At 42.0% G+C, this 24812-nt stretch overlaps 4 protein-coding genes across 6 annotated transcripts; all 4 read right to left on the reverse strand.

Moving 5' to 3' along the window:
* Positions 1 to 179: 179 nt before the first annotated feature.
* On the reverse strand, positions 180 to 8868 carry cipcb (CLOCK-interacting pacemaker b). 2 transcript variants are annotated; one of them, XR_008964399.1, is made up of 5 exons: positions 8580 to 8868; positions 7037 to 7158; positions 6766 to 6938; positions 2805 to 3592; positions 180 to 1580 (listed from the first exon to the last, which is right to left on the reverse strand). XR_008964399.1 is itself a non-coding variant. In XM_057352571.1 (5 exons), exons 2-5 carry the CDS (start codon positions 8663 to 8665, stop codon positions 2858 to 2860), a joined length of 1116 nt encoding a protein of 371 aa, XP_057208554.1. In that variant the 5' UTR covers positions 8666 to 8747; positions 8831 to 8865; the 3' UTR covers positions 180 to 2857. The 2 variants fall into 2 exon arrangements, 1 of the variants encoding a protein (XP_057208554.1); XM_057352571.1 differs by having other exon boundaries at positions 180 to 3592; positions 8580 to 8747; positions 8831 to 8865.
* Positions 8869 to 9434: 566 nt separating this feature from the next.
* Positions 9435 to 14031, reverse strand: pgfa (placental growth factor a). 2 transcript variants are annotated; one of them, XM_057352573.1, is made up of 7 exons: positions 13703 to 14031; positions 11630 to 11663; positions 10899 to 11095; positions 10620 to 10699; positions 10499 to 10528; positions 10333 to 10426; positions 9435 to 9660 (listed from the first exon to the last, which is right to left on the reverse strand). In XM_057352573.1, exons 1-6 carry the CDS (start codon positions 13763 to 13765, stop codon positions 10339 to 10341), a joined length of 492 nt encoding a protein of 163 aa, XP_057208556.1. In that variant the 5' UTR covers positions 13766 to 14031; the 3' UTR covers positions 9435 to 9660; positions 10333 to 10338. The 2 variants fall into 2 exon arrangements, with proteins under 2 accessions (XP_057208556.1, XP_057208555.1); XM_057352572.1 differs by lacking the exon at positions 9435 to 9660 and having other exon boundaries at positions 9953 to 10426.
* A 2368-nt stretch (positions 14032 to 16399) lies between these two features.
* LOC130565643 (zona pellucida sperm-binding protein 4-like) lies at positions 16400 to 18709 on the reverse strand. Its single transcript, XM_057352570.1, has 8 exons — positions 17898 to 18709; positions 17638 to 17825; positions 17473 to 17570; positions 17241 to 17398; positions 16947 to 17139; positions 16728 to 16875; positions 16574 to 16646; positions 16400 to 16506 (listed from the first exon to the last, which is right to left on the reverse strand). Exons 1-8 carry the CDS (start codon positions 18202 to 18204, stop codon positions 16436 to 16438), a joined length of 1236 nt encoding a protein of 411 aa, XP_057208553.1. The 5' UTR covers positions 18205 to 18709; the 3' UTR covers positions 16400 to 16435.
* A 1327-nt stretch (positions 18710 to 20036) lies between these two features.
* On the reverse strand, positions 20037 to 24683 carry actr10 (actin related protein 10). The gene is made up of 13 exons (XM_057352569.1): positions 24499 to 24683; positions 23966 to 24038; positions 23801 to 23883; positions 23616 to 23724; positions 23381 to 23488; positions 23013 to 23080; positions 22855 to 22928; positions 22734 to 22769; positions 22577 to 22656; positions 21412 to 21485; positions 21243 to 21324; positions 20945 to 21146; positions 20037 to 20836 (listed from the first exon to the last, which is right to left on the reverse strand). The coding sequence occupies exons 1-13, from the start codon at positions 24573 to 24575 to the stop codon at positions 20655 to 20657; spliced, it is 1248 nt and encodes a 415-aa protein (XP_057208552.1). The 5' UTR covers positions 24576 to 24683; the 3' UTR covers positions 20037 to 20654.
* Between the last annotated feature and the right edge of the window lie 129 nt (positions 24684 to 24812).

Below are 24812 nucleotides of genomic sequence, written 5' to 3' on the forward strand. Positions count from 1 at the left end.
CCTTTGATGCGCTGAACGGTCTGCGCAGCGTCGCGTAACAACACATCCTATTATTTAAATAATAGGATTATTTATGATTACGTGCAGTTTACTTTTGCGTAATCTGATGTTCTGTTTATTCTTCTAAATGTTTCCCTACAGTAAATAATAATCAAGTTTTCATTTACAACACAAATGACTGGATTATTATGTTGTTTTTATTCATCTTTTAGATTTCATTGAGATAATCACAGATCACAAGATTTGAGCTGACAAAGACGTGAACACAATTAAGATTTTAAATGACTTTATGACATGAAAACATCTAAAAGTAAACAAAATGAAGACAGACGCGAGAAATAATAGAAAAAAGAAACAAACCAGAATCTGACTATAAACATGATGGTGAATGTTTAGTCAAAGCTTTGGTTGTGTATAGATCTGATATCTGCTCTCTTGTGTTGAGCTGTCATATGTCATATGGTGGTATATTTTAAGAGCTTCATACATGATATAACACAATCCTTGCATTTACATTTATGCATCTGGCAGACACTTTCATCCAAAGCGACTTGCAGTGCATTATACTATACGCTATACATTTGTTTACAAGTATGTGCAAATCATCTCTGTATCTGTCTGTAATTTATCAAACAGTGTTTAGGATTACTGAGGGTAAATGTTTTGTCGACAATGTTCACAGACAAAACAGCATATTATTATTTCTTAATACAAAAGACGAGATAGAAATAGAGCAAAATAAAAACATAAATGCTGCTGTATAAGATCACAGGTTATTTTGAAATACAGAATAAGAAATGTGGCAGAAGCCCTTTAAAAGGACACAAAATAAAGAGACAGAAGTGGTTTTGACAGAATTTGTCATTATAGTAACTACAGCATCATGTTATTTAAAAGATAAAATCCACCAGAAACCTGAACTTATTTACTGCAGTAAATCACTGCTTCATGTGAAATACTACAGTAAAAAAACATGTTTCTAAAATGTTTCTAATGCTTTCGTTTCTTCCTCATGCCAACAGAGACATTAAACTGTCATGAATGCAAGGCCATTCATAGTAAAAGATTCGGACAGAATCAAAGAGACAACAAGAGACACGTCAAAGCATTGACACAAACACCTGCAGTCATCATTGCATTCTTTTCTAGATTAACATTGGTAATAACAATAATCTGATGTTAGATGCATGACGGAAAAAAACATGACGGAAGAACAAAAAAGCCTTTTGTACAGTGAACATGTCACAAATATTTTCATTTCAACTTCACATGCATAATCTGAAACAATAATTCAATCCTCAGGTAACAAAACGTTTGGTGTTGGTCTTTTGGCCGTCCCATAAACATAATATATAGAACAAAACACGTTTTACAAAGCATTATTTTTTGGAAATCTCGAATGCTTAAAGTCCAGATGAATGGACCGTCCGTCATTTAATGTTTTTATTGTGTATGACACAATATTCAACAAGAGATCCAATCGTGGGGCGGGGCTTCATTCAAACCATTCAGAAGCTGATTGGACAGAGAGTGATGATCTCCACGTGACAGGTGGCTGGATCAGTTCACATCACATTCTGCTGAAATATTACAAGGAAACACGGATGTCAAACAAATCAGGCGTGTGAATGAATAAAGTGAAGCGGGTTCTCATTCTAGAGCACAAAGACAGCTGCCACAGACACACGTCCATTACCTCATTGATGCTCATATCGTTATTTGATCATTTAATCACATTTATAACTCAAAACAAAATAAATATGATTTAATGGAATCATCACTGAAAACCAGCTGTTGCATTAATGCATCCAATGTGATGTGTTTGGCATTTGCGTCATGGTAAGAATTAGGGCTGCTCGATTATGACAAAAAACAATCACGATTATTTTGGCCAATATTGAGATCCTGATTATTTAACACGATTACTCATTAACGTTTAAAACAACATAGAAAATAAATAACTTGTCTTTTAAACTGTGAATTCAATTGAAAAATAAATGTAAAGCAATAGCACAGCTGAACCACTGTAAGGAAAGGGGTGGGCTGTGGATTTATACCACGAGAAAAGAGAGGATCCTTTCAAAATGGAATGTGGCACAATAATCGTTTTTACCTCGATTATTTTGTTTCTGTAATTGCTGAAGGCCAAAATTGACGATTACAATTAATTTTCGATTAATTGCACAGCCCTAGTAAGAATGCGTAAGGAACCTGTGTTTTGTTGTTTTGTGAGCAGCTGATGTTCTTCATACACGAGATTTTCCAGAAAATCAGCATCACGGGTGTTTAAGTGCGTTTCGCGTCTGCTCTGACAGGCAGGACACATGTCAGCCTCTCATTGCCATTAAAAAAAGGTGAATTCACGGAGCAGGATGATCAAACGCTACGGCATCATGTGCTTTAAAAACATGAGCCAAACCTTTTTAACTCGGTTCCTGAACCCTGTGAGCAGCCCGGCTGTCTGCCATTAACACACACACATTACCCCATCCAGTGACCAGTCTGGAACCCTACATAGGCATCAGCTCTTCTACCAACAGCCCTACAATAAACACCAATATGAATAGTGCTTTCTGAATTGGTTGATGACTGAACTTGTTGCAGTGCATTCTGGGATTGCCAGCTCTGTTAAGAACACACGTGATACTGTTTAACATTTCGGCCATAAGAAGATATCTCCGAAGGCAACACATAATGTCAGAAGGACTGATGCACATGTGATACTTTTCTGATTTTATGAAGCGATATTAACAGAAACTTGTTCCATTTGACTTGAGTTTCTTGTACATTCATTCAGATAAAACCTTCAAAATCTGACGACGGTGCATTGTGCTCTCAGCGGCTCATCCGCGTGACCTCATGAGGTTCTGTTCTCCTCCTGCACGCTCATCTGAAGTTTGCTCCAGATTTCTGAATCTCCCGTCTGCAGAGCTTCCATGTACAGGTTTGTGTGCTCGCGCAGCCGCTCCAGCTCCGTCTGCGTCCGTCGATTCTGCCGAATTAAGTCTTTGGTGCGCAGCGTGATGTCCAACAGTCCCGACTTACTGAGAATATTGTAGGTGTTGCAGAATCGCTTTAACTTGTCGTCCATGACGCTGGAGGAAACGTCCCGTGATTTGGCCGCCAGCGTCTGTGGAGACGGGTCAGGACGGCCGTCTGTGGATTGGGGTCTCGTGCTGGCTTGCCTGGCGCCGTTAGCATCTGAACTAGCGGGAGTGTTGCGGGGAAGGCCAGATGGAGGAGGAGAGTTGGGCAACGTTGTGGCGGTCAGGCCGATGGAGGATGCGCTGGGCTGCTGACGGTCTTTTTGACTGCAATCCAACTGAGAGGAAGATGAACTCTGTACAGAGGAAGCAGAGCTGCTGCTGCCCCCCGTCTGTGGACTGTCTCCTGGGTGAGGGGCAATTTTGGGGTAGGCTTTGAGGAAGGGGAGGTACTTTTTATGTCGACGACGCTTCGAAGGAGCTCCTTTCGACACCGCAGCGGTTGTTTGGGGGACCATTGGTTGGAGGAAGATGACCTGAGGTTGCTGAACCACTTCGGCAGCTGGACTGAAGCTCCAGGGTTTTAAAGAAGCAGGATTCTCTCCAGCCTGCAAAAGATTATTTCATCTGTAACACACGGTTCATTGTCATCCGAACACAAAATTCACCGGCTTCTGGATTTGTGTCAATGATAGCGGTGCAACGAATCACAAAACTCACGCTTCGGATCATTTGACAGATTTTAGTTCACGCTAATGTAAATGCTCATCTCAGAGCACTCTTCCACCATCGCGCCGAGCCGTTCTGAGCACAGTCTGAAACGGTTACAGTTATGTTTCCACGTGAGCCTGCTTCGACACGGCATGATTACAAACTGTTCTCGATCGTGCTAATGAATGCACGCAGAGGCGTTACAGCTCCGTCTCTTGTGTTACCGAGGCAGCGCGTGACGCGTTTGTGTTTACATTCTAAAAATGTCCGTTATCAGCCCTGCGGTGGAAAATGAAACCATTTACGTACCGGCTGGCATGGATCGGCACGGAGTGGAACGATTGAGCAACGAGAACGATTCGGCGCGATGGTGGAAAACCGCTCTTAGTTTTATCATTATAATATCAGCAGTTAAGTTGTGAAAATATCCTGAAGATATCAACAGATTAATTTAACAGTTCATATTTCTCTTCTAGGCTATGTCATACAGTGTGCATGCATTATTGAAAAAACGACAGTATGTATAACAAATAAATATGAAATAAATGTGCGGTCAGAGTAAACAGCTGACAAATGGATCTCTAGAATTACGAGTAATGCGTGCGCACGCGTGGATGGCGTCATTTGCTCTTTGACTGAACACAACATTACTTTATCTTCACAGCGAGCCTTACACAGCCGTTTAAATGAAGATATACGTGAGAATGAGCTTTCACATTGTTCTCGTCGAGATACTAGAGAGAGATCGAGAGCCCGTGTGTGCTAAAACTCTCGTTTACTGTGTGATGAATACATTTACAGTGCATTCAGAGCACGATCAACCGTGATCCGTTTCAAGTCAATGATGAGACACGCGTCTGTCAAACACAAGCAGAAGCATCCTGAACCTCAATACTGACAGTCAAGTGACGGAGAAAACAGAGAGAATTTTCACACTATCTCTAGTGTCCTAAGCTTGTATTGTTGAAGCAAGCAGGAAGATGTTTTATGTCAAATGACCAAAAGAACATCACAGACATCACACCTGTAGACCCTCACGACAGCGAGTCTCAAAACGAGAAGACCAGATAGAAATACGATGTTTACATGATGACATTATTTCAAAACTAAAACATTATTCATGACTCTGAACTTCATAACAGTTTCAATGTGATACTTCAGTGGTGCGGTCACAGCATTGTGAGTGTAGACAAGTTTAATAGTTGCATTTGTTCATTTGGCAGATGCTTTTATCCAAAGCCACAAGTAGGAGAGCATATAAACATTTTGTTAGTTTCCAACGGTTAATATGTGGTTAAATGATAACTATCGTTAAAATGAGAGCCTTATAGACGTCATTATTTGTTATGTGTACTGAGAACGTCGTTGTATGTATGTATGTAATGTAAGAGCAAAAATCAAGGTTACCTTAGGGCACATGTGTCAAATACAAGGCCCGCGGGCCAAATCCGGCCCACCCCCTCATTTTATGTGGCCCGCGAGAGCTTACAAATTATTGTATTGTTATTATACATTTTATGTCCACGGCCTGAAAATGCAACTCAACTTTATTACCTGCGCGATGACGACATCTAGCCAGTAGGTGGCAGTGTCCATATATATCGCAGAAATAAGCCCCTCCAGTGTGATCAGGTTGTTTCTTGTTTCACACTGGAGGGGCTTATTTCGCGATAACAGCCGGCTGCTTGTACATTATCCCGCTTATTACACGGGATACTTGCCACATGAGAAAAAAACTTGACATGAAATGTGAATTTGTAATATTTTATTAGCTCATTTTTACTGAATGCAGACCTAACAGGAAAAGCTGTTTACTTTCGGTTTTAAAGTAAGAAACAACGTTCAAATGTCACGAACATTCAATTTGGTTTAATAATTTGTAAATATAATGTCATATATGTTATTAAAAGACATTTATTTTTAATTTGTCAAAAAAAACCTGTCAAAATGATTTGTTGCGTCTGGGTTACCTTGTGTTATTAGTTTTGAGAGGTTATCTGGGAATAACGAACCTGCAAATGTCGCGACTGGCCAATCAGAATCAAGCATTCCAACGAGCGGTGTAATAAGTGAGTGATATGATATATACATATTAATTAGACACATCATGTCAAACAAAGACAAATTGATGCAGAGGGGAGGCTATTTCAAGAGGGATGGAAAGCAAATACATGTGTGCGCTTAATGGAAACAAGCCGGTGTGTCGTCTTTGCCAGGAGGCCATCCCTGTTAAAAAATCCAGCATATGCTGGTTTGATATGTTTTGATGCTGGTTTGTGCTGGTTTATTTGGTCTTTAGCTGGTCATGTGCTGGTCCATAGCTGGTTTAAGATTGTCCAACCAGCATCAAAACATACCTAATCCAGCATATACTGTTTTTTTTCAACAGGGGTGGCTGTGCTCAAAGAATACAGTACAATTTACGTCGGCACTTCGAAACCAAACACGGAGCAAAGTATGCTAACCTTAGCCACCAAGAAAAGCAACAAAAGGTACAAGACTTGAAAGAACTTACATTTTTGGCAGAATTTGTTTGCAAATGCTTCTGCAAAAAATGATGCAGCCGTGAAAGCCAGCTTTATTGTGGCTGAAGAAATCGCCCGAGTTACCAAGTGTTTTTCAGAAGGTACATTTTTAAAGCAGTGTATGCTGAAGATATGTGAGCAAGTGTGCCCTGACCAGAAAGGCGTTTAAAAATGTTAGCTTGTCAAGAAACACTATGCAGACCGACTATGTGTTCATACAGAAACATGTCTTTTGTTTTTTTTAAATAAACTGTACAATAGTTGTACACTTGAATACACTTTATTTTACTGGTCTTTTACTGTCAAAACTAGGTATTAATTGAGTTATTACCAAAATGAGTAATTAAATGCAGATGTAATTATGCAGTGTGATAAAAGAGTGGATACATTTATATAGTCTTACAGTTACAACCGGCCCTTTGAGAGCAACATAATACTGATGTGGCCCGGGATGAAATCGAGTTTGACACCCCTGCCTTAGGGTCAAACACACAGGAACAGAAAAGGCGCAACAAAACAAAAGGAGTCACTTTGAGGTGGTTTACCTGTTTCAGAAGAACATTGTTCATGATGATCATGGGTGACAGACCCTGCAGAGCTCCGCCCCCCACCACAGCAGCCGGCTGAGATCTAGAACCGCCCCCTGCGGACCCCACAGAACACGAGGTGTCGTCCGTGTCCGTCTGATCAACTGCACTCAGATGCTCAGAGCTGGCGTCTGTCAGGACACAAACACACGGGACAGACGGTGACTCACATCGCTCCGTTTCATGAGAGACACAACATAAACACAAAAGAGAGAGAGAGAGTCCAAACCTGAGAAGCCCGAGTCCCTCTCAGACTCCGATCCGTCCATCCGTCTGTCCTTAAACTTGCTCATTGTTCTCGTGTGTCCTTCATCCTTTAATTTCCTGCTCATCATCGTCCCCCTCACCAGCCTGATAAACAAACACTCATGACATCATGAAAGTGGTGGATCACGTGACTTATTACCACTGACCCACCCAAAAGGGCTTAAAGGTGCAGTTTGTAAAAACCGCCGCTAGAGGACGCACGATCAAAACAACAACAATGGCGTAGCTTGATGACGCTGTGAAGGAGCGTGGAATGATGGGATTTGTTGTCTTCATGGCCATCAATCAGACGAGAACGAGAAATCATGTCAGCGGATGAGGTAAAGTTTTATAATTGTTGTGAATAATTGTGGTCCATAAATAAGCGACTGCTCGAAACAAGCTAGTGGCTTGCTAGACGCTAGACACTACTTCCGCATTCGTCCACAACACTGTTATCATGCAGTTTCTACGTCAATAAAGGCGGTAACAAAGGGGAGCGCGGATATGACGTCATTGACAGGCGACTGCACAGCCCCGTGACTTACAAGTAGTAGTTGGAAACATTTGAGATATTGTAAGTACTCAGCTGAACAAAATATATAACACTGGCCTAGTGGTTTTTGGATATTTTACTGCAAAATTGTTACAAACCGCACCTTAACGTCATCTTGATCCTACAAGAACACTCGCGCGCACTCTGTGACGTATGGTTGACCTAATAGAGCTTGGGAATCAACGTCATTGTGCATTGCATTCTGGGCAATCGCCGCCATGTTTAGGGACACGCTCCGCAGCGCACAATGACAGCAAATAGAAATCACAAGAGTTAAAAACCACTGTACTGAGCTGCTCACACTTGCTTGGAATAAATGGAGTAATATTTGAATCCCTTGTTCAGTCAACGGAGCGCCCCCTTATGGACACGGAGTGATCGCAAAGAGCTACATCACAAATGACATTTACAAACGTATTTCTCATGGTGTGAGCACTTACATATTCAAGCGGATCAGAAATGATGAATCTGTAATAATAAATACAAATGACAAAGTCACATTTGACCGAGTTATTTATTTTCATTAAGTTGCACTTTCACCATTGTGTTGTTTCTAAGATAGAAAGCGTAAAATTGCGCTTCTTTTCAGATCCGTTCTCCCCTCCGGTCACGAGAGCAGATCTGACGGGTGTTCATAACACAGCAAGCGCTCTACATGACGTATGGTTCTGCTGTTCGCAATCGGCCGTATCTCCTCTGTCATTGGTTAGCTGTGAAAAAGGTGCTTGACGTTTCTTTTTTCAACCTCAAAAAAGCGCTCAGGACTTTTTTGAAAACACGGTTTACTCCATAGGACTGTAATGTAAAACAGACGCTAGCAGCTTCAAAAAAGAAGTCAAGTGTGAACACGGCCACCCTGAGAAACACACAAACACTTGAACCCACAGCCCTGTAATGTGTAATGCTGCTCGCGCTGTGACTTCATCCGGTAAGAAAACGCACAAAAACACATGATTTACGCATCGCTTACCTTGATGTCTGTGCGTCACGTCGCTCAGAGAAGCGCTGCTCGTCCCCGTCACGCGGTGCTGTACACGAGACCACAACACGATTCATTCCACACCCGTCTTCCGCGAGCCCGCCTTTGGCCAACCGTCATTTCGTTGAGCCGAGCGCTTCGTTTTTTAATTCTTGAAGCCTTTGTAAATATTTACGTTATTAATGTTTATCTAAAATGTAATATCTATGCTGTTAAATGTACGTTGCGCTTGTTTTACCCACACTGTTCGCTGATGTCACGGTTCCAGGGTTGTGGCTAGAAGGGATAGATTTCGCAACTGTCCAATCACTGAGCATTATATGGAACCACAAGCCTATCCATGTCGTGGGGGAGGGCCCAGAAGAGCAGAACGCGCCTCCGTATGGCGTTGGTGTCATGAATCGCTGCGCAGCTCGTATGCAGTATGTATGACATCACAATAGCGCGAGAGCGATGCGCAGGTACTGGGATGTATTTTACCGATCGGTCTGCGCAAGGCCGCATGAATGTAAGGGGCGGGCCCTTTTATTAAGATCAAAGCTGCTATTGGTTATCGCTCCGAGCACTAAGCTATAAAACGTGACTGTAGCGAGACGTGAGGACATCGTGTTCGGCCGCAGGGTGGCGTCAGAGAGCTGCTCGAGTTATGTAGGCCTACACGCGTGTCCTTAATTTCACCTTTGACGGCAAATGTCGGGTCACTGCAGTGTTTTCATCTGATTTATGAAAACATTTAACCAGTAAATACAAAACCACCGTAAGGCGTAGAAGTAACTGCCTGTTTACAATTTGTACTTTTATTAAAAACAGACATTTTAGGTTATTTTCTGTCAGTTTGTATTTTTGAACTCTTTCTCTACATTACCATTAATATTTTCAAATGTGATGCAAAGAACAATGTCTTCATTTCTTAGTTTTTATCTATTTATGTATTCATTTTGTTAAAAAGTGACCTGGATATTCCCTGACTGCATTTTCCTGTTTGCTGATCTGGAAAACATTTCTCTTCCACACCCAAAAGAGACCCATCACTCCCACTCCAACACAACCAAAAGAATATTCCTGACAACATCTGTAGAGAAACAGACAACAGGTTCACAATAAGTACATATTATGCAGACACCATTTTATAAAAACAACAAGGTATAGAGAAATTGCATGTTAAAAGTTAAAAAAAACCCACATCCTTGAGTTATTATTGATCTTTGGGGTTTTTATTTTATTTCCCCAGACGATCAAAAATAAGTTCTCAGTCTTCAACGAAAACGAATGGCTCTGAGATGAAGCACAGCATCATAAATCACAAACTTAAAACTACAACGTTTTTGAAATCAGAAAAACGTTCAGTTCTGTGACATCTTTATTAATTGAGACAGTGAACTACATGATGATTTGTGTGAAACATACATTAAATCACTCCATTTAACTTCCATTAAAAGCAGCACAACATCAAAGAAATCAATGTCTTGAAATATCGGTTACTAAATAACCTCACCGTTCACAGCAGGTCTGTTTCTTAACAGGTTTATATATTATTATCACTGAGAGCTGAGGGATTTACCTTCAAAAACTGATTGTTTTACTGTCGCTTCAAATATTCATTATCATCTGGGGAAAATGTCTCACTTTTTATTCATCATGGAATGTAAGAATCAAAGACAAATCAAACCCGCTGTACATGCATTTGATTGTTACAGATAAATGTGTTTCTACACTAGAGAGCAGCAGAGAGTTACTGACACACATGTCATCAGTGTGCTGTTCGGCCTCCTCCTCCTCCTCCTCTTCTTCTTCTTCTTCTTCTTCTGCGTTGACCCCTACCCGTTCCTCTCATTTTACTGATAAAAAAGGAAACAGCAGTTATTTTATTTGTGCCTTAGAAATGAATGAATGAATGAATGAATACTCACGGCTGAGTTCTCCAGCGGTGTCGTCTGGGCCTAAACGTCCGAAAGTAAGCTAAGATAAATGGATTTCAAAAAGCAGAAGAAAAGTGTTGAGCTGTGAAATGTCAGTGATGTCATACACTACCTGCATTCACAGGTGTGATGCTCCTGAAAGGACAGAAGCACATATTCTCTGCTTCTGTGTGCCGGAGTTATTCTCAACAGCTGAACACAAACAACACAAGCATCAGCATCTTAACTTCAATACATCTTAATCAGCAGAGTCATGTGCTGTATGGCAAAATGAAACACGTGCTTGTGACATAGTGAAATAGTTCACATTCATCAATGCAAACATGATACAAATGAGTCTACGTTTTTTCTGGGATTAAACATTACAGTGATCTTTACAGAGAGATCTTGCCTGAATGGTGATGTTGTGTGTTCTGCTGGGGTAACACGCCAGTTTCTCATCATTACAGCAGCCCGAGCAGCGCAGCAGAGGAACACATCCGGGACTGTAGATGTGCTCCACACCTCCAGGATACTCCTGATCCACCTCCACCAGCCGCTGCATGGCACTGCACAGACTGCGACCCCACGCCTCGTGAAACAGCATCACTGCAGCCAGACACACAATAACCAACAACTGTGTGTGTGTGCAGGACTAGCGGAACCTCGCAGTTTTCGATATGTGAGCTTTCCTGTGGCTCAGTCACAAAGTAATTATTTACAGGCTGCTATATTAGTTTTATTAGGCGACTTCGTTTTTAATTAAACTGAAGGAATGCAATGTGTTCTGTTTGATCACATAGACAGAGGAGCAATTTATTTAAAAATAAATAAATGAGTCTTAAATATGAATAGCTTCATTGCAGTTCTGTGTTTTCAAGTGGATGATTATTTTGGCGAGGTCATGCACGGCTGACTTTACCTTTTACATCCATTATTACCAACGTATTTCCTGCTGTATAGAGCAACAGCCACCTTTGATAAGTAAAATGTTTAGTAGCAGATTTTGATTTGAAGTGTCTGGTCCACTCAGACTAATTTAAACCTTTGCTGTCAATGTGTGTAGAGCTAAAACAAAATATTGTAACGTAGAGAACCCATGACAGAAAAACAATTACTCAAAAAGATCACAAATAGATTTACCTTTAGAGTGGGAATTGCCACGAATGATAGAAACCTGTCAAAAAAGAATTGAAACAAACTTTAAAGTCATTACTGTGTAATGGTAATTGACAAAAAGCTTACACATTGAAGTGACTTTCCATTTGTTCAATTCTATTTGATTATTTGATTTATATAGCGCTTTTCACAATGTGCATTGTTCCAAAGCAGCTTTACAGGAGCAAATAGGAAAGACAGAAAAACACAGAAAAGGTCAAACACAGCGCAGTGCATGGGGTTTATCAGTCTCCCGGTGGTTTATCTGTAAATTTGTAAATATGTTCAAAAGAAACATGTTCGAAGACAAGCTACTTGTCTCTCTGTAAAACCTTATTTTTATTGATCCATCAGGCATTTTATGATCAAATATATGTGTGTGTGATGACAAACACAAATCTTTATATTATGCGCTAGTTTCGTGTCTCATGTATCACTTCTATTTTGTGTGCATGATCATAAACACTCACACATACTGACAAAACATACAGCTTGAATGTATTGTAAATTGCAAATGTCCAAAAGTATAAATGTAATATGAGCAACATGGATTTCTGATGGGTTATTACGGCGAAGTCTCGCAGCTTTCTTAGCCAAGGCCCACCTAAGAGGCCATTTGACTGACAGGTAAAGCAACCAATCACGTTGCGTTTTGTGCTGCGTCATGTTTAGAGGCGTGGAAAGTCCCCGCAGTAACAGACTGGTCCGGTGTACATTCACGAGCGTGTCAAAAGTTAACAGCAACAACAATGTTTATACGGTTATGCCGTGAACCTCGCATACTTTTAAGAATTACACGTTTTGTCGATCGTGATGAATTCTTATTTCAACCGTTGTAAACACGTCAGCTTACTTCTTAGATCAGACGGCTTCGTGTTGTTTCCAGGCGGAACGTTAAAGAACGCGACACGGAAATCCTGTGAAATTCAACCAATCAGATGACGACTTGGAACGTGCTGAAGTGTTTCCAGAAAAGTGTGCCTTTTGGCACGGGTACACCTGTCTTTTTGCTCCATTGACTTCCAATCATGCGAATGCGATAGACCGGAAACGCAAGCTTCTGCTGCAAAGTTGCGCATGCCGCTGCGTTCCAAAGTTCAAGTTTGGTGAACTCTGACCTGCGAATTCGCATCACGTGAAGACGTGCGACCAGATGGATTTGTCACACCGCGACCTTCCTCTCGTCAGGTCGTGACCCTCCTCCATTCTTGCGCTAATTTCCTCATATCCTGCCCCCCGCCCATATTTGCAGCTGCATACGACAAATAGTTGCATGCTGAAACTGCATTGTGTCCTTGGGCGTGACGTCTGACGCTGAGACTAATTACAGAGAGTAATAAGTGCATCTCGCACTACGGCACGTTTATGTTCGTGTTCATGGATGTCTGAATGGTTCACATGAGCACTGAAATCCTCTAAACAGCAGAAAACTGCTGAAATTAAGACTGAAGGCGGTTCTTGCTACAGAATGAGATTGTCCCGTTGTCTTTGTGCACTGAACCGGACCTGACAGAAGGGCCCTGGACACAAACCTGGCGCCCGTCCATTGTCGGGAGGCTTTCACGTCTACACGTAGGAGCTGCTGTACATTAATTAGGGCGCATGGGCTCTCAGATCTCTATAAGAAGGGCCGAGAGGGGGACGATCCTAACTTTAGCCAAGAGACGTGCAGTCCTCTAATGAGCAGCTTTTGAGTTCAGAGTCACATACAGCTACAGTCACCATTCATTCAGGACTTGTTCAAGGAAGACTTTACCACAACATGAAAATCCTGTCAAACTCATTAAGCGGTTCTTTTTTCAGAGGAACTAAATATGAAAATTGACAGTGTGTTTTAGAATGCAAAGTGTTCTGTTTGAAGAAGTAAACAAAAGAGCCGTTTATAACAAATAAATGAGTCTTAACCTATGACTGAGTCATTCAGTTGATTGGCTTATGTATGTAACCTAATCAGACAACCGAAGGAACCTGTACAAACAACCAATGTCTAGATCCATAACAATCATGAATGCAAGATAAAAGCTACGTTGACAGTGGATACACACAAAAACAGACTACCTGTACAAGTAGAATGTAGAACAGAAATACAGCCAGCTGTGATACACCGACAGATCTGTTCATGACGAGCTGCTGGAAGAATGCAGTAAAGCGTCTCCTCGCTATGTTAATCCACTGCAGTGACAAACTGTCTTCAAAGTCCAGTGCATTTTCTTCAATCAGCTAGTAATCTGCCCTTTAATTAGTGAAGACTGAAAACGATGACACGTAACACCGGCAGAAATCAGTCCAAGCGTGTTGGTTCCACAACGTTCCTGCTCGGCAGTAGTTTTAAGGTTACTGGTGTTTGTTTGGAGTGAGTCAGCCCAACTCATGTGTCCATCACTGAAGCCCACAGCCTCCGCGCTCATGAATAATACTGCAGAACACAGAGGATTTCTGGGTCATCAGACTGACATCATGAAGTGCTGCTGTGCCTCAGATGGAGTTCGAAACAAATCATGGGGACAAAACTATAGGAAACTTAACGTACATTATACAATTAGCAATAGAATGAATGTAGCTTTAGTACACAGTAACAGACAGAGTTCAACTTCTGTACATGGGCAACACCAACCAGTAACCAGTAACCTAATACTAATATCATAGTGTACATCTGTTTGTGTAACACCGTGTCTACAACGGACGCGGCTCTCCTGCTTTTGCCAAGTGGTTGATGACCTTAGGGCAACATGACGTTGACCCTGGGACAACATTTAAATCAACCAATCAGATTTTAGAAATAAGTTTACAGTTTATTTTAAATTTAATCTTCCAACCAGGATTAGGTGCTTCTTGACCATTGTTTCTCACTTATCATTTCCCTCTGATTTTAGGGGTAAGTTATGGTTAGGGTTGGGCTTTGGTGTGGGTTTAGGTCTTATTTATAAAAATGTTGTCCTTAGGTCAACAAAATCAGGTCGAGCAACGGACGCGACGCGACACAACGAAAGACAATACAACCCATTACAACCCTTTATCATTTTACATTTTGCAACGCAACACGACAACCCCTTTAATAACAAGGCATTTGTGCTATCGTGTCTGGTGTAGACGGGGTGTCAGATTGTTAAATCCTGATTAAGCCAGTATAACATTAGCTCACAGCCAGTGCAGCAGCTTTGTGATGAAAAACAAAAACAGAACACTCAAGAAAGTAAACACTTGGCCCACCCCAACTATAAAATCTAAAGAGTTCAAAGAAAATCAACAAGATTGAGATTAAGGCCACATGGGCAATAAACCCCTAAAGATCCAGCAGAAGAAATCCCAAATATAATTCAATTTCATTTATATAGCGCTTTTCACAATTTTTGTTATTGTTGCAAAACAGCTTTACATGCATTATTATTAATAGGGCAGTAGTAATAATAATAGATTCATAATAGATCAGAGAATAAGAGGTGGTTTCCAGGGGCCCGTTTCAGAAAGGTGGTTTAGTGAAAACCCTGAAATATGGGAAACTGGGTTTTCCGTTTCAGTATGTGAGGGATGTCAGACCCAGACTAACTCGAGCCCGTTTCTAAAAGAGAGAACTTGAACTACGAATTAGTAACTTACTCTGTGAACCTAACCTGGTCGGGAGCAGGTTTTCTTTGGTAAACCCAGAGTTTCTTTCCATCTCCTCCCCTCTTAAAGCGCAAGTGGTGTAACTCAGTCATTCACGGCACACATTTTGATCACACAGAGACCATCTCAGTGACTTATATGTCATATGTGCTTTTATAGAGGATCCTGTGTGTGAAGAGGCTGCATTCATTCATAGGGATGTTCTTTGATGTCAGGAGAGCAGTTTTAGGACCCGAGTGGAATTTTGTCATTTCCTTGAGCATTTTTACTCAAACTTTTCTTTACAGTGAATGAGATATATCAAAACATACCTCATCCATCCTTACATCAGCCATCGTGCGTGTACTACGTCAGAGCAGATTCTTTCCCTTACATGTTCTCACATGACTTAAGTGTGTAAATAAAGTGCGTAAGACAAATGCAGAAATTAAGTGATAAGGTAATAAACAATAGATTTAGACGTGCAAAAATTCCTACCCAAATCTGCTCCGAGCAGGGTTTGAACCGCTGATCAAACTGAAACTGATAAGAGTCTGACTCCCTAACAAGTGTCCTATACACCATGACATCTCATGCTCCTCACTAGAGCACTAATGGGGAGTGTGAACATGAGAATTTTATCATTGTTTTATTTATATCGTTTCAATCATTTACAGATTAATTAGTTTGCGACATTTATCCATTTATAAATTTTAACTTGTCATTTTCAGCTCATTAGTAAATCAACTGTATGAAAAGTGGAAAGTGTGCCTCGCTCCAAAACACTTTCTGCCACCATGTTGCCGTTTTGGTGCAGTTGCCATGGTGAATAGCAATATCGGAACTTCATTGTTCATGGCTTGTAATTGTGATGCACGCACTTAACTCAAGCCTACCCAGAGTTGATTGAATTCACTCATATCAGCGGTTCTGAAACCAAACTCAAGTTTTGCATCTCGGTGTAAATCAACTCACATTTTAACTCCGTGTTGGTTGAACCTGCTTGAAACGGGCCCCTGGGCAGGGCTTAAGGCCATTAACTTCATGCGTTTTGGCCAGTCGTTAACACGACAACAGCGTTTAGGGGGACTGAACATGCAAACGGCAGTTAGTCTCAGTGTAAACTGCAAGACAGAACCTTCTAAAAACTATGACATCACACACATACGTAGAGTCTAATAACTTTATTAAAATCAGCCATGAAATTTACATGGTAAAGAGAATGCCTCCACTGGAAACCACAGTTTCTTCACTCCTTTTTCCCGCAACAGCTCTCCCTGGAACACAAGAGTCAGAAGATGAAACTGATGTCTTGTTGTACACAAACCAAAATGAAACGCCTACTTTTTCTGGCACAGCTCTGCTCACAGGAACCAGAAGCAGGGTGGCACACCGAGGTACTACAGTGAATATAGATCTGACCAACAAAGGGATCAGCTTTAGCAACAAATACAAAGAGGCAATTTAGAGGATACAAAAGGCTGTAAGGAAATCATACAGTGTCCTGCAGAGGGGCCAGTGACGATGTATCCACAAACGTGAACATCTTCACAACAAAGCGCTTGTAGTGGGTCGGGAACTGAAGACCAGACAAGCCAACTACAGGAACCAGTGTGGTCAGGTAACGGTCATCCTGGTAAGGACATCTAAAACAGAAGTGACAGTCAGGACTCGTTCACAGCACACCATCTGGACAAAAGCTTGAGATTCTACTCACCCATCAACTAGAAGATCCCACTGGGGTAGACTGAGAGGACTAGGGGTTGATGTCGCCCAACAGTGTCCCAACAGCAGGACAAGATTGGGGTCAGTCCTCTCCAAAATGCGCACCTCAACATACACAGGCTCTCGCAGGACTTTTGTGACTGGATACTCATCCTCGCCGTAGTAGGACGTGTACGCCTCATCTCCTGAGGAGGAACACGTACGGTTACTGTCCCATCTAGAGTTTGAGACCATTGCTACAAGTACCACTCTTGAGAAGCATTTTTGAAGACTGGCACATCACTACCTTCAGCACAGCCTTTAGTGACACATTGGCCATTTGCCAGTCTAAGCTCCACCCTGAGGGGTCCAGGAGCAGCTACAGGCGGAGGTGCTGGAACGGTGTTGACCTCCACAACCAGAGCTTCCACAGCAGTGGCAGAATATCTACACTGGAAGAGAAGTCTAGACAAGAAACGGTGAGCTGCTTACATCTGTTCAAGGAGTCACAGTCCTGAGAGAAAACACAGATGACCTACTCAAATTGACTGTCCCTTGTGATGGAGCCAAGAGGTCCAATCCCCACGTCAAACCCGGAAGTCATGCCGTTCTCATACACCACATAACCATTTTCCTCCTGCAAGCAAAAACACCTTTGACATCAAATCTGTTCCAGACATCTAACTCATCAACAGCAAACTCACCATCATGCTGGTGCCACAGGCAGTGACTGGAAACTGGTATACGGCAAAGGAAGGCGTAGAACCAACAGGACCACAAGATGCTTCATTTCCACCCAGCAGACGGACAGTGTTCAGACTCAGACGAGGCAGAGTAACATCTCTAGCCACCACCAACACAAACTGACCATCTCTCATACACTGGACAGTCACTGTAATGAGACAGAGGAAGTTATCAGGGAATCAGCTTGGCAAGAAACACTTCACTGGTCTAACACACTTACCTGACATCCCATAATAACACCGCTGTTCATTAAAGCAGCAGTTTATAGCGTCACACTCGGCACCACTGATACCAGGTTGTCCACACTGGATCTGCTCATAATCAGCTACAGCACACTTGTCAAGAGCTTCTGACTGCACCGCTGGCTTCTGAAGTGGAAGCTTCGCAGAAAACTGTTGTTCAGTTTGCTGGAAGACTGGAGATTGAGGCTCCTGGGGAAAATGATTAAACTGGGGACCGGCATGACAGACAGCACAAAACCACACACAAAATGCCAAAGCCTGTCCCATAAACCAAGTTTTGGCCATTGTTCCAGAATTGAGCACACCACCCTGAGGCGCTGACCTTTAGTCTTTATATATTCTGCGAAGTTCAGCTCATGAACGACACACGCTCCGTGTTTAATTAACAGTCATGGATCTCCAGACTTGCAAGTGCTTGCAAGCTGCCCTTTATTTTTTCCTCAAGATTTAATTGTCTTGTTTTGCTGTATATTATATAAGAATGAAAATGAGCTGGTATGTGGAGTGGTTTGTTAGGATGACAAAAGAATGCAGGAGCAAGCTAAAGCTGTGTGCACTCTTAATAATATTGGCCAAAGTATTGTGATCTGAGAATCTGCAGCGCATGTCGGCCTTCATCAGTAAGCCCAACAGTGTCAGAAACACAGTGCCGCAGTCATTAATGTAAACTCTCTGACAGGGTTCAATCTTTACAGCAGCAAGATGTAAAATTAGTACTCTGTCTAAGAAGGGAACATGTTTTCTAGGGCTTCTTAAAGGGACAGTTCACCCAAAAATGAAAATTCGGTCATCATTTACACCCCCTCGGATTGTTCTAAACCTGTATAAATGTCTTTGTTTTGCTGAACACACAGGAAAATATTTGTAAGAATGTCAAATCTCATCCCCCATCGACTCCCACAGTATTTTTTTTCCCTACTATAGCAGTCAATGGGGGATGAGATCTTACATTCTTACAAATATCAACAAAGAAATGTATACATGTTTAGAACGATCTGAGGGTGAGCAAATGATTTTCATTTTTTGGGTGAACTATCCCTTTAAATCTTCATTCAAGCAGAACCAAGGCGTAAAGACAGATCTAGTTCCTTCTACTCTTAGAATATATAGAGCATGACAGCATTTCAAGTTCACAGCTCTGAACGAACACAACAGGGGCCTGTTTCAATAAGGAGGTTCAACCAACACCGAGTTAAAATGTGAACTCTGAGTTGATTTACTCAGAGAATCGCAACTCTGAGTTTTCGGTTTCAGAACAGGTGATTTCAATTAGTTCAATCCACTCTGAGTAAGTTCACTCTAGGTTACGCGCGTGCACCATTGATTTAAAAAGCCATCATCAATTGAGCGAAGATAGCACGATTCACCATGGCAACAGCACCAAAAAAAGCAACATGGCGGCAGAAAGCACATGAGAGTGAGGCACACTTTCCGCTCGATTTACTGATGTCCTGAAAATGACTTAAGTTTAAATTAATAAATTGATACCAATAAACAAATAAATTAATCATTAAATGAATGAAACAGAAATAATAAAAAAATCGTACGTTCTCACTCGCCATGAGTGCTCTAGTTACGCATATAAGACGTCATGGTGTATAGGACACCTGTAGGGCGTCAGACTCTCGTGCAAAGTTAGACTGATCGCCGGTTCGAATCCTGCTCTGAACAGATTTCACTTGGAATGGCTGCATGTCAAATTTACTTGTTTATTACCTTTATCGCTTCATTTCTGCATGCATGTCTGTATTTATTCATTTCTTTATTCATGCACTTTATTTATGTGTAAGGATGGATGAGATATATTTTGATACATCTAATTCACTGGAAAGAAAAACGGTACAGTTTTAATAAAAATGCACAGGGAAATGACAAAATTCCACTCGGTGCTCTCCTGAAATCAAAGTACATTCCAATGAATTAATGCAGCCTCTTCATGAATCCTCTATAAAAGCACATATGACATACAGTATAAGTCACTGAGATGGTCTCTGTGTAATCAAAATGTGTGCCATGAATGACTGTATTAATGAATGAATGGATGAGTTACACCACTTGCGCTTTAATAGGGGGAGGAGATCGAAATAAACTCTGGGTTTACCAAAGAAAACCTGCTCCCGACCAGGTTAGGTTCACAGAGTAAGTTACTATGGTTACTGACTCTGAGTATAAGATACCTCTCCTTTAGAAACGGGCTTGAGTTACCCCGCTTTCTCAGGTTTGACATACCTCACATTCTGAAACGGAAAACCCAGAGTTTCCCTCATTTCAGGGTTAATATACTCAGAGTTTTCACTAAACCTCCTTTCTGAAACGGGCCCCAGAAGATGAGATCATAGAGTGATTTTGGAATGTTTATTTATTTACAAACCAAATAAACACACTGAGCTTTTCAACATATCAACTGTTTTTAACTCTTAGTGGACAAATGTAATTGAAATGGGATTTAGTTTGTCTTGACACTTATTGGCCTTCCATGTTCTATATCCTTCATAACAGATAACCGTCACGTTCTGAAACAGAATTTACTCATTTCTGTTTACGACCACGGCTACATTTGCAGATGATGTCATCTCTGTGACTGCCCTCTGGTGGACTTGTTTTCTTTACAAGTAGGGCAGTACAGAAATGTGACGGACTTCAGCTTACAGAACACGAATGAGCAGTCTCTCTGAATAAGCAGACAGATGTGGGGTTATATACAGTATGTGTGCAGTTCTATGAGAGGATGTGGTTCATTTCTCGGTGGAGAAAGCTCTCTTCATGAGTGGGGGGGGCGTCTTTCCCGCCTCATACACTGAATCCGGTGGCGGGCTGCTGAGACAGCACCAGTCTGGTATACGGCCTGTGTGGTTGTAGTAGTCCCTGGACACAGAGCGACTGCCCAAGATGTCCTGCAGCGCTCCAAATATTGCACCTGCAAGCAAAGAAACAATCACCACTGACTTCAGTTCATCAGAACAGAATAGAACTGGGGTTAGGGCGAGTTATCAAACGTTTGGAACGCTGGTCTGTGACGTGGTACCTCCTAACCAGGCGGTGCAGTTGGGTTTGGCGGGTGGGCTGTGGATACGGAAGCTCTTGGTAGCCAGAGCATCGCAGTACTTGGGTTTTTCCACCAGTGAGCGGATCTCAGCCAAGAGTCGATGCAGGAACCCCGGCAGCATGGCCGTTCCACCGACTATCACCAGATTCTCTGACAGAACCTTGCGCGTGTCAATGGGACACTGGTGAGAAACAAAGACAAGAACACCTCATGACGCTGCAGGTGCTCATTACGCTCTCATCCTAGCCGAGCACATTTCCCACAACAGATTTTCTACCTTAACCAAAGCATCCAGCAGAAGAGTGGCAATAGACTTCTCTTCATTATCCTGCTCAAATAACATCTCAGCCACAGCGTCTCTGAAGAGAGAGAGAGACTACCGCTTAACACAAGGACACAATGTGAGACACTAAAACGCTCTCAGTTTATATTTGGTATTTGTTTACCTGATGAAACCCTTGACGTGTAGAATCTTCTGGCCATCTAATGGATATTCCACATCTGGTGGAGGTGCAGGTCTCTGATGGACAAATGAGATTCTGATCTTTAAAGGGGCCATGAATTAAGACCTCAATTTTAACCTGAGCTTTTGTTGTTTAAGAGGGAATCGTATTCAAGCGAACATCCTGTAAGTGTCAGAACTGAAATCGCCCTTGTTACTGAGATTACATCTGTTATTGACACCAGGCTCAGCGAACGCCAGGTCCTGGAATGCATCGGTCATAGATAGGTTGAACACTGCCTCCACAGAAAAATATCAACGACTACTTCTCTAGCCCCGCCCACTTGCGCAGAACCAGACAGAGCGAGCAAGCAATAAACATGCCGTTAAAGATCGCAAAATATTGTGCAGTCAGCACCTGGTTGTGGAAGAACATAGTCGCTTACTTTGGATTCCGACATTAGGAATGCGTGGTTAAAGTTTATTTTTAAGTACGTTCCTGCTCACGTGGGTGAAACATTGAGCATTTGTTTGCGTCATTTCACCGTGGATTCCTTTGTGAACAAGGTGCTGGATTTGCAGAGAGACTAGATTAAAAAGCAGTGCTGTGCCGTGAATATTGGATCCGACAGGAATGGCGCAGCAATCTTACGTGAGTAAAACATATTTGTACTATGCGTCACTATTGCTTTGTTAGAGATCGCTTGATATGCCCTGATAATGTGTAACCTAACGTGACGTGTCTAACCAGATTCACAGAAGGCTCCAACTAAGTTTACTACACAAACTGCTATCCAATCATAGCAGTGGGCGTTTACTTCCAAGTCTTCAATGCGGCACGCCCATTAAAACCGAGCATTTGTCGAGACGGCCTCAAAACCCGGGTAGAAAATAGCCTAAGTAGACCAGTAACAACAGTATAAAACAATAAACAAGCCCAGTTCAGGACACCTTTAATAACATCTCAAATCAAGTTGATGGCTAAAAACTGTAAAAAATCACTTATCCAATGTTTGGACACTTGACTATTGTGCACATTTTACAGAAGAACGGCACAAACATGAAAAGAATGTAAATAGAAATCTTTCGGTCTTCTTAAAGTGGAATGTGCTCAGCCGTAAGTGAAACATGATTTTACTTCAAGAACATCTGAAAGCGTGACCTCTGACCTCAGCTGATCCATCCATGTTAAATTTGGCCTCCTGGATCTTTAAGCCTCCGTTAAGATCACTGACAAAGCACGTCCTCACTGAACACAGACACAGAAGAACACAGTTAGAACAACGCCTCCAGCATGACACATAACTGAAGTGATGACTGCCGCACCTTTGATGTCCTCCACGACATCCTCTGAAATACAGCCTGTGAACACATTCTGGATCAGCACAAGGTTTGATCTGGAGTGATGGGTATAAATGTGTGGTGTGAGTGCACGAGGCCGTCTTACTTCTGTCAGTGGGCAGCCGGAGACCTGCACCTGCGTCCACCGTACACTGCTCACACAACAGACTGCGCAGCTCCCTGCACCACACAAACAACAACAACATCAGACGATACAGCAGAAGACAAGAGCCTGCGCTGACGACACATGTGACGTGAACATACTTATGAAGAGCTTGTCCTCCCAGTGGAAGAGCTTCCCAAGCGGATAAGATGGGAATTCCTTCGTAAATCTAATTCACTGTTAAGTTAACTTCAAACCAATCACAACATGTGCAACATGAGGCCTCTGGCTGTAAAGGTGAAGTGTGTCTCTCAAACACTGTGTTTGTACTTTAAACTCACAGCCGTCTCTGAACATTAAACATCAGCATGAAGCAGCCATTTCACTTCTGGAACATGACAAAAACATTTCACATTCTTGCTCTAATATTTATTATCCGACATTAAATCCATGCGAGAAATCAGCCTAAATGTTGGATTTCGTGTGGATTTGAAACATTGCGCTGTCAACAGCAGACAGGTAAGGATCCAGGTAAGACCAGAGTCTCTGTGTAGCCACAATCCATGACCAGAGCAGACTGAACACCTAAGGTCATGATGGCCATCAGATGACTGGGAGCAAACACAACCGACGGCACCTACAGAGGACACACACACACACACACACACACACACACACACACACACACACACAACCACATGATCATCTCATATAGAACCAAACTCTGAGCTGCTTCTCCCTGTGACCCGAGGAAGTCACTTCACCTCAAAATGTTTGAAGAAAACTCTGGAGAGAGTCTCTCTGAAGTGCGAAGGGCAGAGGATGGATTCAATGATGACCACACGCCGGTCACGAGGATTCACCAGCAAATGCCTGAAGAGAAAAACATCCCAAGTTCAGCGGCACACAAGAGCTACACAATGTCTCTCTCTCTCTCTCTCTCTCTCACCTGAAGTACAGCAGGTGAATAAACTCCTTCAGAACATTATACAACTCCTCTGTGTTAATGTTGTATTGAACAACTGGCACAGCCTGTGCATTAAGAGCGAAAGACAAAGGTCATTATGGGTCACATTACATACACATCTCTTCACAGCCACTAGCAGATTCTCACCTCTTGTGATCCAGGCCGTTTGATTTCACTGGGAAGAATGAATCTTGGCCCTGTTTCCCCAGCAAAACCACATCTACACGTAATACAAAAACATTTGAAACGCAGGCATGCATCCTGCTGTACCAAAAATACCAGAATGTCAAATTGTAAATACTACGAAAAGTTATAAAACATAATGAAGAGTTTGGTTCCAAAATGGAGTTCGTTAGCTGTATTTTTGGAGTTATTGTGGCTTAAATCAAAAGATATTAATTGGAATGCACAAGAAAAACAAATGTTCTTTTCTCATTCTGGAACCAAACTCTTCACATATACAGTATATATATATATTGTCAGTAATGCATTTCTAAATAAGGTACACCATACAGCCTTAGCATTTCTCTACTAATCCTTCAGCACCCGCGTACTTATATATATTTACACGATTTATACACGAAGAATGGAAAACACTTCATCTCGTGAGCACAGACACAGCTCTTCTTCGTGTGTTTAGCAGTGAAGCTAACAGCAGCGAGTCAACATCAGTCGCTTACTTTGTGTACGCGGCTCCCAAATCAACAACCACAGCTGTTTTCTCTCCACCGCTGCCTAAACCTTCAAACAGAGGCATTGTTATCAATGTATATGAATGCAAATAACAAATTGTATGTAACAACACCGCCGAGCATCACAAACAGGGCGTGTCGAGGCTGGGTGGGTCCTTCACAGAGCCACTGCTGCCCTGCATGTGCCTGAATGAAAACTTAAGCGCCAGAAAATTATACTCTGAAAATATTTTACACGATCGTTACAACTGAACATATTGTTCATGTTTTTCTTTAATATTGGTTCATATAATTGAATGTGA

This window comes from Triplophysa rosa, linkage group LG15 (assembly GCF_024868665.1).
Source record: "Triplophysa rosa linkage group LG15, Trosa_1v2, whole genome shotgun sequence".
Classification (NCBI taxonomy): domain Eukaryota; kingdom Metazoa; phylum Chordata; class Actinopteri; order Cypriniformes; family Nemacheilidae; genus Triplophysa; species Triplophysa rosa.

What these genes read in the sequence shown, in the direction of transcription:
- cipcb (XM_057352571.1), bottom strand. Translation starts at nt 8,665, where the DNA reads ATGAATCGTGTTGTGGTCTCGTGTACAGCACCGCGTGACGGGGACGAG. An exon ending in CGTGACGCACAGACATCAAG is followed by an intron (nt 7,159 to 8,579) that starts GTAAGCGATGCG and finishes TTTGTTTATCAG; the next exon opens with GCTGGTGAGGGGGACGATGA. An exon ending in GAGGGACTCGGGCTTCTCAG is followed by an intron (nt 6,939 to 7,036) that starts GTTTGGACTCTC and finishes GTGTCCTGACAG; the next exon opens with ACGCCAGCTCTGAGCATCTG.
- pgfa (XM_057352573.1), bottom strand. Translation starts at nt 13,765, where the DNA reads ATGAACAGATCTGTCGGTGTATCACAGCTGGCTGTATTTCTGTTCTAC. An exon ending in TGGCAATTCCCACTCTAAAG is followed by an intron (nt 11,096 to 11,629) that starts GTAAATCTATTT and finishes GTCTGGCTGCAG; the next exon opens with TGATGCTGTTTCACGAGGCG. An exon ending in CACACAACATCACCATTCAG is followed by an intron (nt 10,700 to 10,898) that starts GCAAGATCTCTC and finishes GTTTGTGTTCAG; the next exon opens with CTGTTGAGAATAACTCCGGC.
- LOC130565643 (XM_057352570.1), bottom strand. Translation starts at nt 18,204, where the DNA reads ATGGCCAAAACTTGGTTTATGGGACAGGCTTTGGCATTTTGTGTGTGG. An exon ending in TGGGATCTTCTAGTTGATGG is followed by an intron (nt 16,876 to 16,946) that starts GTGAGTAGAATC and finishes CTTCTGTTTTAG; the next exon opens with ATGTCCTTACCAGGATGACC. An exon ending in GCAGAGCTGTGCCAGAAAAA is followed by an intron (nt 16,507 to 16,573) that starts GTAGGCGTTTCA and finishes CTTGTGTTCCAG; the next exon opens with GGAGAGCTGTTGCGGGAAAA.
- actr10 (XM_057352569.1), bottom strand. Translation starts at nt 24,575, where the DNA reads ATGCCTCTGTTTGAAGGTTTAGGCAGCGGTGGAGAGAAAACAGCTGTG. An exon ending in TTTTCTTCAAACATTTTGAG is followed by an intron (nt 23,489 to 23,615) that starts GTGAAGTGACTT and finishes TGTCCTCTGTAG; the next exon opens with GTGCCGTCGGTTGTGTTTGC. An exon ending in CCGGCTGCCCACTGACAGAA is followed by an intron (nt 22,770 to 22,854) that starts GTAAGACGGCCT and finishes ATGTGTTCACAG; the next exon opens with GCTGTATTTCAGAGGATGTC.